General features: G+C 37.4%; 1 protein-coding gene across 2 annotated transcripts in view; it reads left to right on the forward strand.

Moving 5' to 3' along the window:
• ARID2 (AT-rich interaction domain 2) overlaps positions 1-16383 on the forward strand; it is a 105450-nt gene that overhangs the window by 87430 nt on the left and 1637 nt on the right. For both annotated transcript variants that reach the window (XM_048947532.1, XM_048947521.1), the window contains 5 exons: positions 5503-5651; positions 10561-10699; positions 10796-10881; positions 14038-14161; positions 14250-14341. In XM_048947532.1, the coding sequence (XP_048803489.1) occupies positions 5503-5651; positions 10561-10699; positions 10796-10881; positions 14038-14161; positions 14250-14341 (590 nt within the window). The remainder of the gene's footprint in view (positions 1-5502; positions 5652-10560; positions 10700-10795; positions 10882-14037; positions 14162-14249; positions 14342-16383) is intronic.

Below are 16383 nucleotides of genomic sequence, written 5' to 3' on the forward strand. Positions count from 1 at the left end.
TGGGCATCCACAGCTAACCTGTTCTAATGCCTCATCAGCATCTGGGTAAAGAATTTCTTCTGAATATCTGCTCTAAATTTTCCCACTTAGTTTAAAACCTTTTCTTCTGTTGCTACTTGCCCTTCTTAAAATCCCTCTCCAGTTTTCTTGTAGTCCCGCTTTAGGATTTGGAAGACTGCAGTGAGGTCTACCTGGATCTCTCTGTTCTCCAAGCTAAACAAGCCCAACTCCCTCAATTTATCTTCATAGGAGAAGTATTCACCCTTTCACCATCTCTGTGGCCCTCCTCTGGACCCACTCCAACAGCTCAACAGCTTTCCTATGTTGAAGGCCCCAGACCTGGTGACAGTACTCTAGATAGGTTCTCAGGAGGGCAGAGCAGAGTGGAACACCTCCCTCACCCTGCTGGCCACCCCTCTTTCGATGCAGCCTAAGGATGTGGTTAAGCCACATCAACACAGAAAAATATCCAAGAGAAGAAAGTCTTAGAAGGACCATCTGTATTGTTTTCAATTTTATGCACAGCAGTGTGTAGGGTAGATAGTGAAATGCATTTTTAAAACTGTTGGTAGTTTGAAGTGTTGCAGTAGGATACAGTGCTCAATTGTAAGCAAAATTTTAACAGCCCATCCTAAGTATAGGCTCTAAAAATAATATACTTCTCACTGTGCTTAAATTTGTAATTCTGTAAAGACTGCTGCCTAAGGGTTTCCTTCAAAATGAATTGGAGGAGGGATCAAACAGCTGCCTCTGAAGTCAACATCAGTGATGCAGGTCAAGTAATATGCTCTGAGAGCAATACAGCCAGCATTGTTGGTCTTGGCTACGCAATTCACTTATATCTGCATTGCAATATGTTCTTGTTTTCATTGGCCTGCAGAGCAGGATGAGAAAACTGTTCTTTTTAATCATCCTCCTCTGTATTTTAGTAGTCTGTGCCAGGTTCTTGGTGAGGCTGTACCTCATTTCTGCCTTTAATGTGGTCAACTCAGAAGTAACTTTTTTATCCTGAAGATAAGAAGCGATCAGAGATAATGGGTAAAGGTAAAGTTAAGATTAATTAAAGATGAAGTAAATAGGAAAAAAAAAAAAAGCTTGATATTATTCTTTTTAATTCATAGTTCAAGGTATTTTTTAGTCACAGCTCTCCACTGTACAGGAATTTCAGTAGGTTGAAAATGAGAATAGCTGCTTTCTAGAATGGGATTGTGCCTGTGCTGTGATGAGGAGTGCATTTCAGGGATCCTGGTGGTTCTTAACAGGGCATCTCCAATCTCCAACCCTCTTAACAGGGTCTCCAACTCAGCTGGGCTTATTAGCCATAGTTCAGCATTTACTGTGTCTCCATATTGGACCTTGCCTTCTTCTCTAAAACAAAGTACACTCTGGTAATAGGAAAATGATTCTAGAAGAGGTTATCTGGTTCCAGTTATAGCAAGTCAGGCTAAGCCTGGTGTAGCCTCCACTAGTGAGAGCAAAATTGATGTGTAAAGCAGAACAATTGCATCTGTATAACACCGAAACAGGCTAACGCAGGTCACAGCTGGTTACGTGTTTGCACCCACTGACATTCATCCACACTTGGTGAATGTTTCAGGAGACCAAGCAGTGGATGTGAGCATGGTGAGGAGGTGGATGGTGTGTTTCAGCAGTGGCAACAGTGGCAGTGGGGCACCTCTGCTGGTGCATGCGTGTGATGCGTGCAGGCTCTTGTTCATCGCTGGCAAAAATGTGTAGCTAATGTTGGTGCAGTTGTGGTGTGTTTAGTAGCTGGGAATTTGCTCTTTCAAATATTGTTATTGTGTTCTTTGTAGCTGTTGTAGTTTCCATGGAATTAAATAGGAGGCATTGCTTTTGGAATAACTTGTATATGTAGGCAAGCAGGCTTTATCTCTGGGATAAACTACCGATGGCAAGCAACCTGCATAACTCAGTTTTGCACAGAAGGCAGTAAAGTTACAGAAATCCTAACTTTTATCATAAAAACTCATGCTTTTGCACCTGCAGCCTGTGCTGCAGGATGAGAGACATGCCTTGAGTTGACATCTTGCTGCAGAGACCCTAGCAATCAACAACAGGACATACAGTAAAGTTCCCATAAAGTGTTTAAAGGAATTTGGACTATACTTGGGTGGGGGTTGCCATCGGAAACTGCAATTAAAGGTGGAATCAGTTGTCAGAATGTTACTTCTGTGCCTCTCCCTAAGAAGCTCTTGAGGCTGCCCTGTGTCTGGTTGTCTTTTATGCTGAAGTCATTTGTTCAGTGTTCTAACACCTTTAACACCATATGCTATGTTCTTAGGGTAGCCAGAAACATGTCAGGTGCAGTTTGGAGGTCAGTTTGTGTGGAACTTGTAATTTACGGCAAATTTTTGCAGAATAGCTCAGATCCTTTGAGACAGGAACTCACTAAATACAAATGCATTCTTTATGTGTGTATAGGTAATATAAGCATTATGTATGTAGCTGCCCTACTGCAGTTAGTGCTTAGTTTCTCAAAAATGTGTATATTTATGTCCTATATGGGCACTCGTAAGTCCTTAAAATGGCACTCAGTGAACTTGGAAGGAGATTTTATAATTAGGTTATGTATTTCAGAATAAAAAAGATGGGGTGCTGATGTTAGAGGTATCTTTTCAGGGCAGGGGTACAGGGAGATCTGATTTGCAGAAGTGCTGAGTAGTGTCAACTGCAAACAATAATAATGAAGAGAGCTAACCTAAATATATAAAGATGCTTTAAAACTCTTTCAGGTGTGTTAGGCTACTGGGCATTTGATTGCTAAAGGAGCCTGGAATTACTAAATGTTTTCTGCTAGTGGTGGAAATTTTGTGTAATTTCTGATCACATGAGGAGATTTGTTTCAGTGGTACTTCTCCCACAAAGGATTCATTCCAGGAAATGAAATGTCTGTCATATTTATTCCTTTAACATCACAACTAACATTGCATAGTCATTGCACATCAGTGATATAACAGATAATTCATTGCAAGTATTTCTGCTGTAGTTCTGAAATGAAGGAGTTTACATTCCGGAAAATATACACCTAAGATTACTTCTGATCTCTGGAACAAAGAAAGGAAAGCTGTAAGATATTCAAATGTAGACCTTGTGCTTCAAAAGTAAGACCTAGGAAAACAAATGTGACTTCCTCTCATTTGTTTAAATTTACTGTGATCAGTGCAGATGATAGATGGGCAGTAAATTTGACTTAAAAATACCTGGGCATTGTAAGCATCCAATGCTACAAGTTTGAATGAAGCTACCTGACTTCATAGTACTGCAGCAATAAGAGATTCCTGAACAACAATTATTGTACAAATTTCAGTTTACCAACTTCATATTTTTTTCTCACAGGAATCCAGAGTAGAAAAAAAATTGCAATCAGTTTTAATTTTTGTTTTGAAAATCGTTTCCTTTTCTGAACTCTTTCATTTTTGGTATTTAACATGTTGTGTTCTGTATCTCAGTTCTCCTTATTTAAAATGATACTGTCTCGTTAAAAATAATGTTTAAAACCTTAGAATATCACTAGGAGAGCTTGCCAGGAAAACTCTTGAGAAAATTCATAATTCTGGATTAATTATAGGGTTTGCTTAGAATGGGGTAAATAATACATGAACCACACATTGAATGATGAGAATTAAATGAAATCCTGAATTCATTCAGTAATTTCACTCTCTCTCATTCATTAAATGAGACAGAAGTTCTGCAGGGATAAAAAGTTGTACAAAGACCATGATTATGTACTGCTGTAAGGATGCTAAATGAAGCTTGCAAAACAAGCTGTATTGCTGACTCTGGATCATTTTGCTTTCAGCTTCATTTTAAAAATGCTTGACTAAAGGAAGGTTGATCTTAAAAGGATCTGCTGGTGGCTACCTATGATAAAAGATATATTGTGAAAATCAATTACCCGATCTGCTAAATTGATTACAGAACTTTAGGTGAAAATAATTCAGAGTTCAAAAATGTTTTCATTTATGATTAATGGACTCAAGGGTCCTTTCTTACAGCTTTTCATACCTGCAGGTCACGTGCATCATGTAATAGTCACGTGTTCTGGACTTTTTGCTGAGCACTGTCATGTTTTTACCAGGATTTAGGCTTGGACGCGGGGTTAGTTTGGTTTTGATTAGTTTTGTTATCTGACTTCTTCATCACTAGTGCTGTACAATCTGTAATGAACTCCTTACTTTGTGACATGGTGTCTGCACTGCCAAAAGAGAGCAGCAGGAAGGAAACTTAAGACCACTGTGCAAATGAAATATTAGAAGTTGCCCTTAACTGTTTCTTTCTTTGCAGTTAAAATCTAGAGCTATTCAGTATCAGAGCTATATTGGTATCAGCAAGGTCTTGTGTACACCATTTGAAAGTAAATTTGAAAGCTGCTTCCTTTGGTTTTGTAATGTTGCATTCCCTTTGGAACAGAAGAGAACAAGAGAATGTTAGGTCTAGATAAGATGTAGAAGCTTTATGTTTTTACTGTCACTATTCTCATAAATGTCTGGCCAGCCAGAGCCTGCTAAGAAAAAAGAAGAGAAACAATATTTTAAAATAACCAGTGTTTCAAAATTGGGTAATCAGCAGCCATTATTTTTACTATTCAGAAGAGAGGAAAAAAAAAGGGGGGGGGGGGGGGAATGTATTTGCCTGTATATTGCCTTATTTGGAACTTTGTAGTTGACTAGATAATTTTTATCCACTATTAAGATTCTTTTAATGTTGTAAGAGATAAAGGGAAACATCTTTTTCCAGTTTGAGATGTTTGCACTTCTCTGTACACAAGCTGTACAGCACGTTCACATGTTCTGGTGTTTTGTATAAATGTACAGTGTGGTTTTGCAAGAGCTTAAAGAATTACATCGTTGCAAAGTTTTATGGAGAATGAATGTCATGGGTTGAGCCTGCTGCTCTTTGGTGCTGTTCATTCACCATTGTTCAATTTAAGTTTTTTAGTGTGCTCTGTAACAGACTGTTGTGTACTAATGAGACAGTAGAAGAATTCCACAGAAGCAGCACATAAAACCATTTTATCAAAGAAAATAAGGCAGTTTTAGCTATATTGTTGGTCATTTTACTTTTTAGTAATATTTTCTCCTGCATTTAAATGGGAAAGAAAACTAATCCCTATGCTGATATTGCACACCTTTCAGTTTGCCATTTTTCTTTTGCTTTAAGTAAAAGCTTTATATAAAATAGCAATAACCTTTGTTCCACTAATACCCTTTAGAAGTACCTTTGGATTCTTAATTCTGTGTTTGAATCTCAACGTAAGAGTTTTGAATATCAGAAACTTAGGCCTAAATGATGCACTGTAAGAGCTGTATGTGTCCCTGGTTGTTATGTCTCTTAATGCTTATTTTGAGATGAAAATGTTAAAATGTGAACATTTGTTGGTTGATTGAAATGTAAAGCAAAATATCTTTGAACAAACAGTGAACTGTTTTTTATGTCTTGTTAAGTGCCGTGTTTAAAACTGTGCTTTAACCTTTTCTACAGAGCACACCTGCAACGTCGATACCAACAGTGCAAGTACAGGGCCAGCAGCTCAATTTGCAGCCACCTTCATACACTGCAGCAAGTCAGCATGCAGAGCAAATGAAGAAACCTGGACAGAACTTCATGTGTCTATGGCAATCTTGTAAAAAGTAAAGTCAAAAGCTCCTCTACTTAACTACCTTTTAGTGATAAGTAGCAAGTGCTTGTATGTAAAAAGAGATTTTACAACTTCTATCCGTTCTGCTTCCTTAAGATACCTTGTGCTTTTTTAATAGGGAAAAGAAAAAGTGAAAAGCGTTGAGGAAGCAGAGGTGGGAGAAAGCAGGATGTCTAGCTGCTCTCAATTATACTTCAAAACAGAAAACATATACTAGATGGCTTTCTTCTAATGTTATTTTTCAGCAGAAAATTATATTCATGTATTTAAGAAAAAAAATCCAGTTCTAAAGCTTGTTCTCTGTATTACAATTATAAAAATAGTTGCTGCACTCTAGTTAGAACTGTTGAGTCGTTTTCTTACATGTACAGCTTTTAGTATCTTCCTTGCATTTCCAGTTTTGCCAGAGTGGCATATTGTACTTCTCTGTCCTGGTCAAAGTTTTATTTGGATTATGATTAATTATAGTAATTATGGAACCATTTGTATGTCACAAGACTCCCTTGTTACAAAAGGAAGTAAAATGGAACTTAGTCCTAGGACTTGATAGCAATGATTAGAATTCTTGGATTTGTTGGTTTTGTCCTTAAAAATAAAATAAAATAATAATAATGATAAAGGGAGGTGAGCTAGCAGATTTTTGGATGTAGGTTCATGAAAACACATAATACTCTCCTTTTATCTATATGTTTATCTTGACACTAATTTTTTTTTAAATAAAATGGGTTTGTGAACGTGATGAGTTTTCAGAGAAGGGTACAGACTGGTGAGACAAAGGTAGCCGTCAAATGGCCACTTGGAAAGCAGAGATATTACGTGAGCTTAGGATGGGCATGAAAAAGGTTGAGACACTTAATTGGAGTTGTTGGACAAGATAAAGGAGCACACAGGTGGCCTCATTCGGCAGAAGGATGTTGCACAGGTGTTCAGAAAGTAGGAACAAAATAATGGGAAAGTTAGGATTGTTTGAACTGCTGGGCAAAATGAGGCATTTGAAAGAACTGATAAACTGAGGAATACTGAGGGACAATTTATAGAACCTCTGAAACACTAGATTCTGTTTCTTTCATTCCTTATAAACAACACAAGGATCATTAAGTCAGTGTCAAAGTGTACATGTTTTAGATAAGATTCTGGATGTTGCTGTAGCTATCTGCTAGATAACAGAAGCCTGGATTAAAGTTTTGAAGCATAAGTCTGTCAGCAGCTTTCTTCTATGTCTTCAGTTATGTAGGATAAGTTATATAGAATTGAGGTGGCATCTAACCATGGAACAAATTGATGTCCCATGTGAACTAAGATGTGCTTATATGCAGACAAACCTTGGGGCAGAAGAGAAAGCAATACAATTATGATTACCTTACATTATCAGTATTTTTACAAGTCTGTCTTAAGCTGTCATTCCAGTAAATTTTCCTGTAGTCAGTGTGTGTGCCCTGTGTTTTTTTAAGTTGATCTACATGTTCTATGTCAAAGATACTGTACTATTCTGTATTTTTAGTTCCTCCTGTCATTATACTGGGTTTTGTTCATCATTAAGTTTTGTTGCTTTTAAAAGCCTTCAGAGATTTTGCATTGTTACAGTGTAGTCTTTCTAACACACAGTTCTTGTTCTGATGGCTGGTGATGATTTTTAAAACATTTATTTTAACCCCAGCCTAAAATCAGTTTCTATGAATGTTACTCTCATCATTCTTTGTGATGAAGAAAGAATCAAAATGTTAAGTTATCATTTTCATCACTGCTTATATTGTTTATGCATACTCTGTCGCCAGCTTGATGAAAGACAAAGAACATCATCTCTCCTGGTGGCTTCCTCTTTCTACTAAACACATAAAAATCCAGACTTACCACCTATTACTAAGAATTACTGTGAAAACAGTCAGTCTTGGCTGTTCTTGCAGAGTTGTTTTAGCAAGAAACAAGAAGCTTCTTTTCAGTAGCTTATTAGTCTACTCCATTAATTTTACATCTGATACTTGGTTTCAGCCATGTTTGCTTAGTCATTAGACACTAAGCACTTAGGTTTAGCATAAGGCAGTGATAGAGCAGTGCTTCCTTTGTGGTATTCACAACTAATCACAAAGGTATGGCAGCAGATGAAGTTGATTAGCAGATTAGTTATTTAGATGAACGTGTTCTTTAGTTTTATTCTCACAAAGTATTAGTGTTCAATTTTTCCTCCGGGATGCATTGCAGGAGGCCTTGGAGTCCTTTAAAAATATTTTACTGGCAATCGGAATGATTAGGAATATATAAAATTGTGTGCTCTTTTTTACCTACTGAGTTACTGGTGCTGTGACCAGCGAGATTCCGAAGGTGGGAGGAGGGATGTTGGTTTTTTTTAATAGTTTACTGTGGAAGCATTATACCAGGTATTGATACTTCATCCTGCAGAGTTAGTACAGTGATGTGAAACATGTCCATGGCATGTTCTTTATTCAGTACCTGTGGTGTCCGAGGACCACGAAATCAGGCCCAACTGTACTGTTAAAGATAGGCCACTCACATAAATCCTGGTTAAGTATCTGAACAGGGAGTAAAACACTGAAAGGTGTCCTTAGTGCCTTGCATTAAAGATGTAATAGAATAAGTAGGTGTTTTGCTTTAAAGTTCAGCTGTCTGCAAGTATTGCTAATTTCTAAGGTTAATTTAAAAGCTGTTATTTTGTTTCACAAGTAGGCAGGAGCTGTCTGTTTCTGAATTGCTTTGCATTTTAATACATAAATTGGAAATGCTGTTGAGTCTCCACTGCCTGTCAGGTCAGCTATTAGTTTAATGTTCTGTTCAGCAGCAGAACAGAATGTTGGAGGAATTAAGTGGCAACTAAGAGTTTAGGTTCAACTGACCATATTCTCAGTACTTAAATTTTATTTTATTAGTATTGTTAAATGTTGCTTTAATGCTTATGAATAAATATGGTTTTTTTCTGAATAAATTTCAAGTTTTACAGACTAATACTGTAAATTCTGACAGTTCTGCCTTAGTTACTGAATGGAATCTTGTTCATTTGAAAAATAGTTTCTCCTTGCAAAGTTGTGGTAAATCAGAATCATCTCAGATTAGTGTTTCAAGTACAGCGTTGAAGGTATTTATGATATAGTGAATGAACCAACTTGGTTAAAATGGCAGAGCTTTAAGAAAAATAGTGCTTTGCTGAACAAAATGTTTTAAACGACGTTTTGGATTTGACTTATGCCATGAGATTTGTTTTATCTGTGCCAGAGATTTTTCATAGGATTCTTTGTGTTAGAAGAGCCCTTATGGATGCCATAGTTCCAGCCCTCCAGCTATGAGGTGGTTATTGCAATAGGATTCAGTTTATAACTAAGATTTGTCTCTGCTAGCCTTCTGACACTGTTGTGAGCTTCAGGTAATGGTATTCTGTTGCTTAGGACTTCATACTGATTGCAGGTGTTGTATAATGGATGATAGTGAGTCGAGTAGTGGCACATGGAAGGAGTGCTCTGAACTTGTCCATAACCCTCTGCTATGGGTTGTGAGATGGTGCTTCATCCTTGGCTGCTCTCTGGAAGTCTGGTTGGAGGCCTTCTCCCTTTCAGCACTGATCAGCCCAATGAGTTCAGCCAAGCATCTTAAATACTTCTCTTGTTATTTGAAATTAAAACAGTAGCGCGTGGAGTGGAGTTACTGAGATGGGTGTATTGTGTTTTCTCTGCTAAGACTGCTATGGCAGTGCCTCCATCCAGCAAATGGATGAAGGTGGAAATGAGTATTCCAAGGGCAGCAGCTAGATTACCAGATCGATTCTGTCCAAGCTGTAAGCGTATTCACAAGCTGGGTTAGTTGTATCAAAATGGATTGTAAGTGGCCAAGTCTTTTGTTTAATGTGGCCATTTTTTGTCTCTTGAAGTAATGGATGCAATTTGAAATGATTGAGTTATCTTCTAAGATATATCTAGGCTAAAAAGAGCAGCCTTTAGTCATTCACAGTTTTCATTTAATATTTTTTGAAATATAGTGTATCTCCATATGATTTTTAAGAGGCAGCAAAAGATGGGTTGTTTTGATGTATTTTCAAATGGTCACATGTACAGCTCTAGGAATGGTAGATTGATCAGTATTTTGAGATGAATTGTAACTTTGCTCCCACTTTGAAATGGAAGAAAACCCTTATTATGCTGAACAGGCCTTCACCAGCAGAACATTATGAAAACAAAGAGTAATACATGGGCAAATTTAGGAGGACTTATTTAATTGCTGCAGAAGCACTTTATTTGCTGAAGTATCTAATGTCGTATCCTCTAGGACTATGGGGAAGCAAACTGATTTGGGGAAGTCATTTAAAAATTTAGGTTTAAGTGAGTCAGAAAGGGTGATGTAAGTGACATCTTCCAACTTCTGTGTGCATCAGGAAGTGTCGTCTACCTATTTTCTTGAAATTCAAATTCATGTACTAAAAAGCACAAATGTTACACTGATTCTTTATTTTCCATCAGTTTTGACAAGTATTCACTATAGAGAGCAAATAGGGTGAATTATGTTTATTCTTTTATTTCCCAATTATATTTCAAGTAAGGTCTGAATATGGCCATCAGTGAAGAAGAAAAGTAATGAATGAAATCCAACATTTTTTTTTTACTGCTTATAGTCCATTACTATGTTTTGCTTGTATTGCATAGAAGTTCTGTTGCAATTGAGATGTGTTATTTCTTTAGTACAATATAAATAGAAAATCGTAATGCCATTTATTGGTAGCTCACTGTTGGTACATACATGATTTTTGTTTTCCATTTAGACGTGTACAGTTTTTCTCTTATTAATCCACGTTTTGTTTCAGGAAATAAAAGGCAGTGTGGGTTGTGTTTGTGGCATTTGCACCGTAGTGTTAACCGAAACTTAAAAAAAGCTTTAAATTCTCCCTTCTTCTCTTTCTGTAGGTGGTTTCAAACACCATCACAGGTTTTCTATCACGCAGCAACTGAACATGGAGGAAAAGATGTCTACCCAGGGCAGTGCTTATGGGAGGGATGTGAACCTTTCCAGCGGCAGAGGTTTTCCTTCATTACCCATTTACAGGTGCAGTTCTTTTTTCACTACTTCAAGAACTAGTAGCAGCTCTGTGGGAAATTTCCACGCACCTTCTCACTGCCTTTCTTTTTTTTCCCATTATAGGATAAACATTGTTCCAGAGATGCTTTGCTTGCAGGATTAAAGCAAGATGAACCAGGGCAAGGAGGAATTCAGAAGCCTTCCAATAAGTAAGAGACTTAGGCCCTCTTAGCACTAAAGAAAATGAGAGTAATGGGAATCATTGGAAGAATTTGTGTATTTAAAACTTGATTTATCAGGTGAAGCTGTACATGGAGGCTGCAGCTGACTATTACACAGCTATTAAATTTGAGGTCCATTGCATTAGGACAAACTAGTAAAAGAGGGAAAAGACTCTGATGTAGGAAATACAGTTAAGTTGTCATTAAGAGAGCAGGTAGTTCTTGAAGGTATGTTTGCCAGTGTTCTATGATAAACATTATTCTTAAAATACTCAACTGAATAGTGTTTTATAACTTTTACTGTAACAGATGAGTGCTTGTAATGCAAATGGAAAGTTACTTGGGTACAAATCAGCTCTTTCGTACAGCTGAGTTGGATTGTCTTGTCACTTGGAATCGTCAAATCTTTAAGATCTCATTAGGTCATCTGGTCCAACCATCAACCCATCATCACTAAACCACATGCCTCTGACTTGCTGTGTTCCTTCTAGTTTTGTGGTCAGCTACTTTAAAATAAATTATAAAGATAAATATCAAAACCTCTAAATCTTCATATTTTGTGCTTCTATCTGGAATCAGGTTTGTGTCTCCTCTTTCCTAGCATTATTTCAGTGATCTGAAAATGACGTGCAAACCTGTTACAATGGGGTTTAGTTACTGTTGGAGTTATTCAGGGTTCAGTTACTTGTATGCCTGTGTTAAGATGAGGGTTTTGTTAGTAACTAACTGGAATCTCTTTACTGCAAGCCAGAGGTGTGATTTACATGTCCCCAGGCAGACTTTTGCTATCCGTTGTGTGGCTAGTTAAATTGCTACCATGCTGCGGGAGGCAGCAGTGAGAGAAAATTGACAATGGAAGCTGTGAAAAGTTGTTTTGGTTTTTTTAATCAAAAAGACTAAAAGATCCCCAAAATTCTTAAAACACGAACATGATTGCCTTACAGTGCCTTATTTCATGAAACTAAGTGGCATTCTAACCTCTGAAAACCACAAAATGAAGAGTGATGGTAAAATTTAAGGTCTTAAATACTTGGCAAGTAGGAAGCATCAGGCTGATACAATCTACAACAATTCAGATATGAACTTAATTAATAGATGAAAAGCAGTATGTTGAAGTTGAATCCAGGAGGAAAAGAAATGGCTGTGTAGCAGAGAAAAGCTTTTGGAAAAGTTTACAGGACTTGTTCATTAAGAAGTAGATTGCAAGCCTTTTTGAAATCTATGCTGACATAAGACTTTTAAGAAACATTATTCATCACTGAGCATAGTACTTCTAGATGTCTGCAGTGGCCTACTAGATTAACACTTTGTATTACTCTATCGAAGAAAAAAAAATAAGGAGAAAGGCACAAAGAGAGGTATGAAGTTCAGGATAAGGTAAGATATAATCATTGTACGAAAACAGAAATCAGAGTGAAAGTGAAAATAGCAACTAGACTGTAAGAGAAAAGAAACCTGGAGGAGGGGAAATGAAGGCATCTGGAAGAGACTAATGGAATTCAACTGACAGATTCCTGAAGGAAGAATTTTCTAAAACATAGACCCCAGAGAGTAATGGATACTTGGAGACAGAACACGAATATAAAGAAAATAAAAAGATTTATAAATTCTTCTCCTATTTTTTTTTTTAGTTTTAATTGCATAATATTGTGCAATTAACTTCTACAATAGAAAGCATTAATGTGATTTCAGTTGTATAGATTTACTGGTGAATAAATATATTCACTTTGTTTAGCAACAAGAAATTGTTGACCTAGATTAAGACTGATTTTATTAAAAGATTCATGCAAGAAACTGAACTTTGCTGTCCTGTGAGTGAATGGCAAGCTGTTTCTCTAAATGTATATTTTCAGAACCAAAGAAAATCACATCTGGAAAGTGCAACATTAGCTAATCTATGAATATGCTGCATAGTTGCATATAAACATATACAATTGCCCAACAGTATCTTAATTCAACGTTTTGAAAAACCTTTATGAAGGATTCCTTCTCTCATTCCTTCATAAAGGTTTTTCAAAATGTCATCTCTCATCAGGAGAGGATGATGGGAATTATGAACTGAGGTATTAGGGAGGAGTCAGACCGTTTCCACTTCTTGTTGCTAGAAGATACCTAAATATTGCTACGGACTGATTCTCATTTTAAGAACTGAAGCATTTACATCTGATTTGTGCTACCTTTGCAAACAAACACTAACGTATGTTTCTGATATGTTGACATTTTCTAGCCAGGTTGGACAAGAATTCATAGTAATGTGATATAACATATGGAAATGTGGTGATATTTTTCACTGTTAGTACTTCAGCCGTCCTTTGAGATGATGCTTTAAAGAGTCTCACTCTTTAAATGTTCTGTACTTCAACATTTTAACACCAGTTGCATGATTTGTGTCAAAGTCTCACATGGAAGAGCGTTGACTTCAGTGTTAATATTTAACATTAAGGATTTGCTTCCACCTTGTCTGTTACTTGTACCAGCTTTATAAAATGCCCTGTGTAATTTCTTAATCTCAGCTCGAAAGCTGCAATAGAGGTAATAAGGGTAATAAAGGTAGATGTTTGGTTGAATTTAACAGTTAAATGTTTTGTGTCTTAGATCATAATTTAAGTGGTTTTAAATTGTATTGCTTCCTACTAAGTACGACTGTTTCCTGTTTTATATTGTCTCGGTGTCTAATGGTCCCAATAGGCTGGGTCAGGTTTTAAACAGCTGTATTTTTAGGACATTCTCTGGCTAAATCTGAGTTGACATTTGGGTAGCCATTATCACTGTTCACATTGAATTGTGTCTAACAAAACATTTCTTCAAGTAGTTGCACTTCAAGAAGGTTGCCATGTCATTATGCAGTTTATTGTACTTTTCCATCGCAAATATTGTGGGTGATGAGCAATTGTGAGTGCTCTTCAAGAGCAGTGCTTTTTCTTTTTCCCCCACATGAAATGATGTTCGTGACACTTCAGAAGGCTTTGCAATAATGTTTCTCTCCATGGAAACAAAAGACAAATTGTGTAGCAGCACCCTGTGTTAATGGATCTTTCAGTTCAGATAGGTTGAAAAAATTATCAAAATAAATGTCCAGAGTTGTTAATGTGTTAGAAAGTGGTGTAAAGGTCATTGTTACTAATTCATTCTTTGCTCATGTAGGCCGCCCGTTGTAGGGAGTACAGCTGCTACTCCCAGAGCACAGAAGGCCATTGTGAATCATCCAAGTGCTGCCCTCATGGCATTAAGGAGGGGATCAAGAAACCTTGTCTTCAGAGATTTTACAGTGAGTATTGTTTGACTCAAGTATTAGTAGATACAAATGGTTGCTTACTCCTATGGAGCTTTTACTTTTTATTTCTTCTCTTTTGTAGGATGAAAAAGAGGGACCAATAACTAAACACATCCGATTAACAGCTGCCTTAATATTAAAAAATATTGGTAAATATTCAGAATGTGGTCGCAGGTGAGCATTGTTTGATTCCTCTAATACCAGTGAGCAGTGTTAGTTTTGTTCTGTTACGTACCAAATGATAGGACGTATTTTCTTATCCTTTAAGAATACAATATGAATACTGACAGTACAGTTTTTCTGCCAGTTCCTCACTGCTTTGCTCCCCACACAGCTGCTCAGCATCACTATATCTAAGATAGTTTTGTAATCTAGACTTCTGAAATGTGTCTGGTAAGTTCAACAGGATAAATTTTTGGATGCAAGTGAGAGAAGTGTTTGCTATGGGCCTGTCCCTTTTTCTCCTGAAGGCAGTCCTGCATGACTGAAAATTAATTCTTCTGTAAGGAACCTCCCATTGGCCATACCCTTTTATTTTAACCCAGGAAAAGGGTGGACAATGTTTTCTGAAAGTTTTTAAATGTTGTGGAAAGATACCCAGTTGCATTTCACAATTGCTACCTCTCTGTTAGTTTTCCCTTCAAAGTTGGGTTAATTCTAATAAATAGCTTTCCTCTGACTCGTAGGAGATCCTTACTATCATAAGTCTCTGTTGTTCTCTTCATTTACTAAGTAGGAAATGGTCTCAGTACTCAGTGTAGAACACTTCCTGATGTTTTTAACTGTCTAAATGAGGGCTGTACACAATCAAATTCTTCTTGGACAGCATGGTGAAAGAATGAGGGAAAGGAGACAGAAGTCATCGAGCTCCCTAAAGAGGCTGTGCAATCTCTATCCTCTTACATATTCAAAACCCATCTGGATATAATTTTGAGCACTGTCATCCAACTTAGGAGATGGCCCTGCTTTGAGCAGGAGGTGTAGCACGTAACTTCAGGGATTCCTTGTAACCTGGATTGGTCTGATTTCAGTGTTGAAAAACTTCAGAAAACTTATAAGCTTGGATATTTAAGTGCAGTATTCATGAAGTATTTTTGTAGCACTTTACAAATGATTAATTCTGAATATTCATTTATTTTTCAGTGTTAAAAACCACAAAAAAAAAATCAATTAATTAACTCAAATATGGAGCAAGTTTTGCTATTATCTTTACCATTGGCAGCATCTCCCGAGTATTTTCCTCTACCAGATCCACGTAAATACATATTGTATACTTGTCACAAAAGTTGTGTTCCATGTACTGACAAGGTCTTTGAGGGTTTTTCTGTGCTGTGTTGTACCCTTTTTTTATATAAGTGTAGGCATTAAACTTGTGCCGTGATGGATTGAGCTCAGGTGTTTGCTAGAGTATTCAGTTTCTTTCACGAGGTAAGAGCAAGTAGATTTTGAACAAAAGAAGATTCTGTCTTCTTCCTGGAAAACTTAGCCTTGTTCACTGCTTTTGAATTGAAGAACAGTGCTGAAGATTATTTTGAAAGTCACATGGGTTCTGTGCTTTGTCCTGAGCACAGGCTGATTTACGTGCTGATTTCTGCCACCACTGTTGGTGGTCATGAGGGAACGTGTCTGTCTCCAAGGCAGGGTCTCCCATGAGGACAGTCTACTGGAATTTGTGAATCCTTAGCAGAGCAGCAAAGTAACAGGTAGCTGTGGGCAGAAGCTTTCCTAGTTACTAGACCAGAATTAAGGTGAAGCTTAATTGAGTTACATCCGCACCTCAGTTATTTTTGCTTATGGCTAGCAGGCTCAGGAGCTGCTAGCATTGCAGCCAGTGGTGCCAAGCTTGCTTCAGGGTTGACCTGATTACTTCATTGAGCAGCATTCTGTTCTGGACTCTGCTCTGCTGGCTGTGCCAGTGGCAGTGACTGTGTCTGTGTCAGCTAACTGGGTGCTGGTCACCAAAGCCTGCAGAGATCTGAGATGCGTGGTTTTACTTTGGGCAGATCTCTCCTTTCTGCCCCTCCCCACCCGTCCCTGTGTAACACTGCAGGATTTAGAGCCCTTGTAGCCTTCAGCAGCTTCTGAAAAGTAATTCCATTAACTGTGTGGTTTGAAGTGACAGCACACTCTTCACAACATTTTAAAGGCATTTTCTTTTTAGTGAAAAGCCTCTGTTTCAGTGCTGAAAAATGTGTGTGCAACATGGAGAATACTGT

Source organism: Lagopus muta, chromosome 1, assembly GCF_023343835.1.
Source record: "Lagopus muta isolate bLagMut1 chromosome 1, bLagMut1 primary, whole genome shotgun sequence".
Classification (NCBI taxonomy): domain Eukaryota; kingdom Metazoa; phylum Chordata; class Aves; order Galliformes; family Phasianidae; genus Lagopus; species Lagopus muta.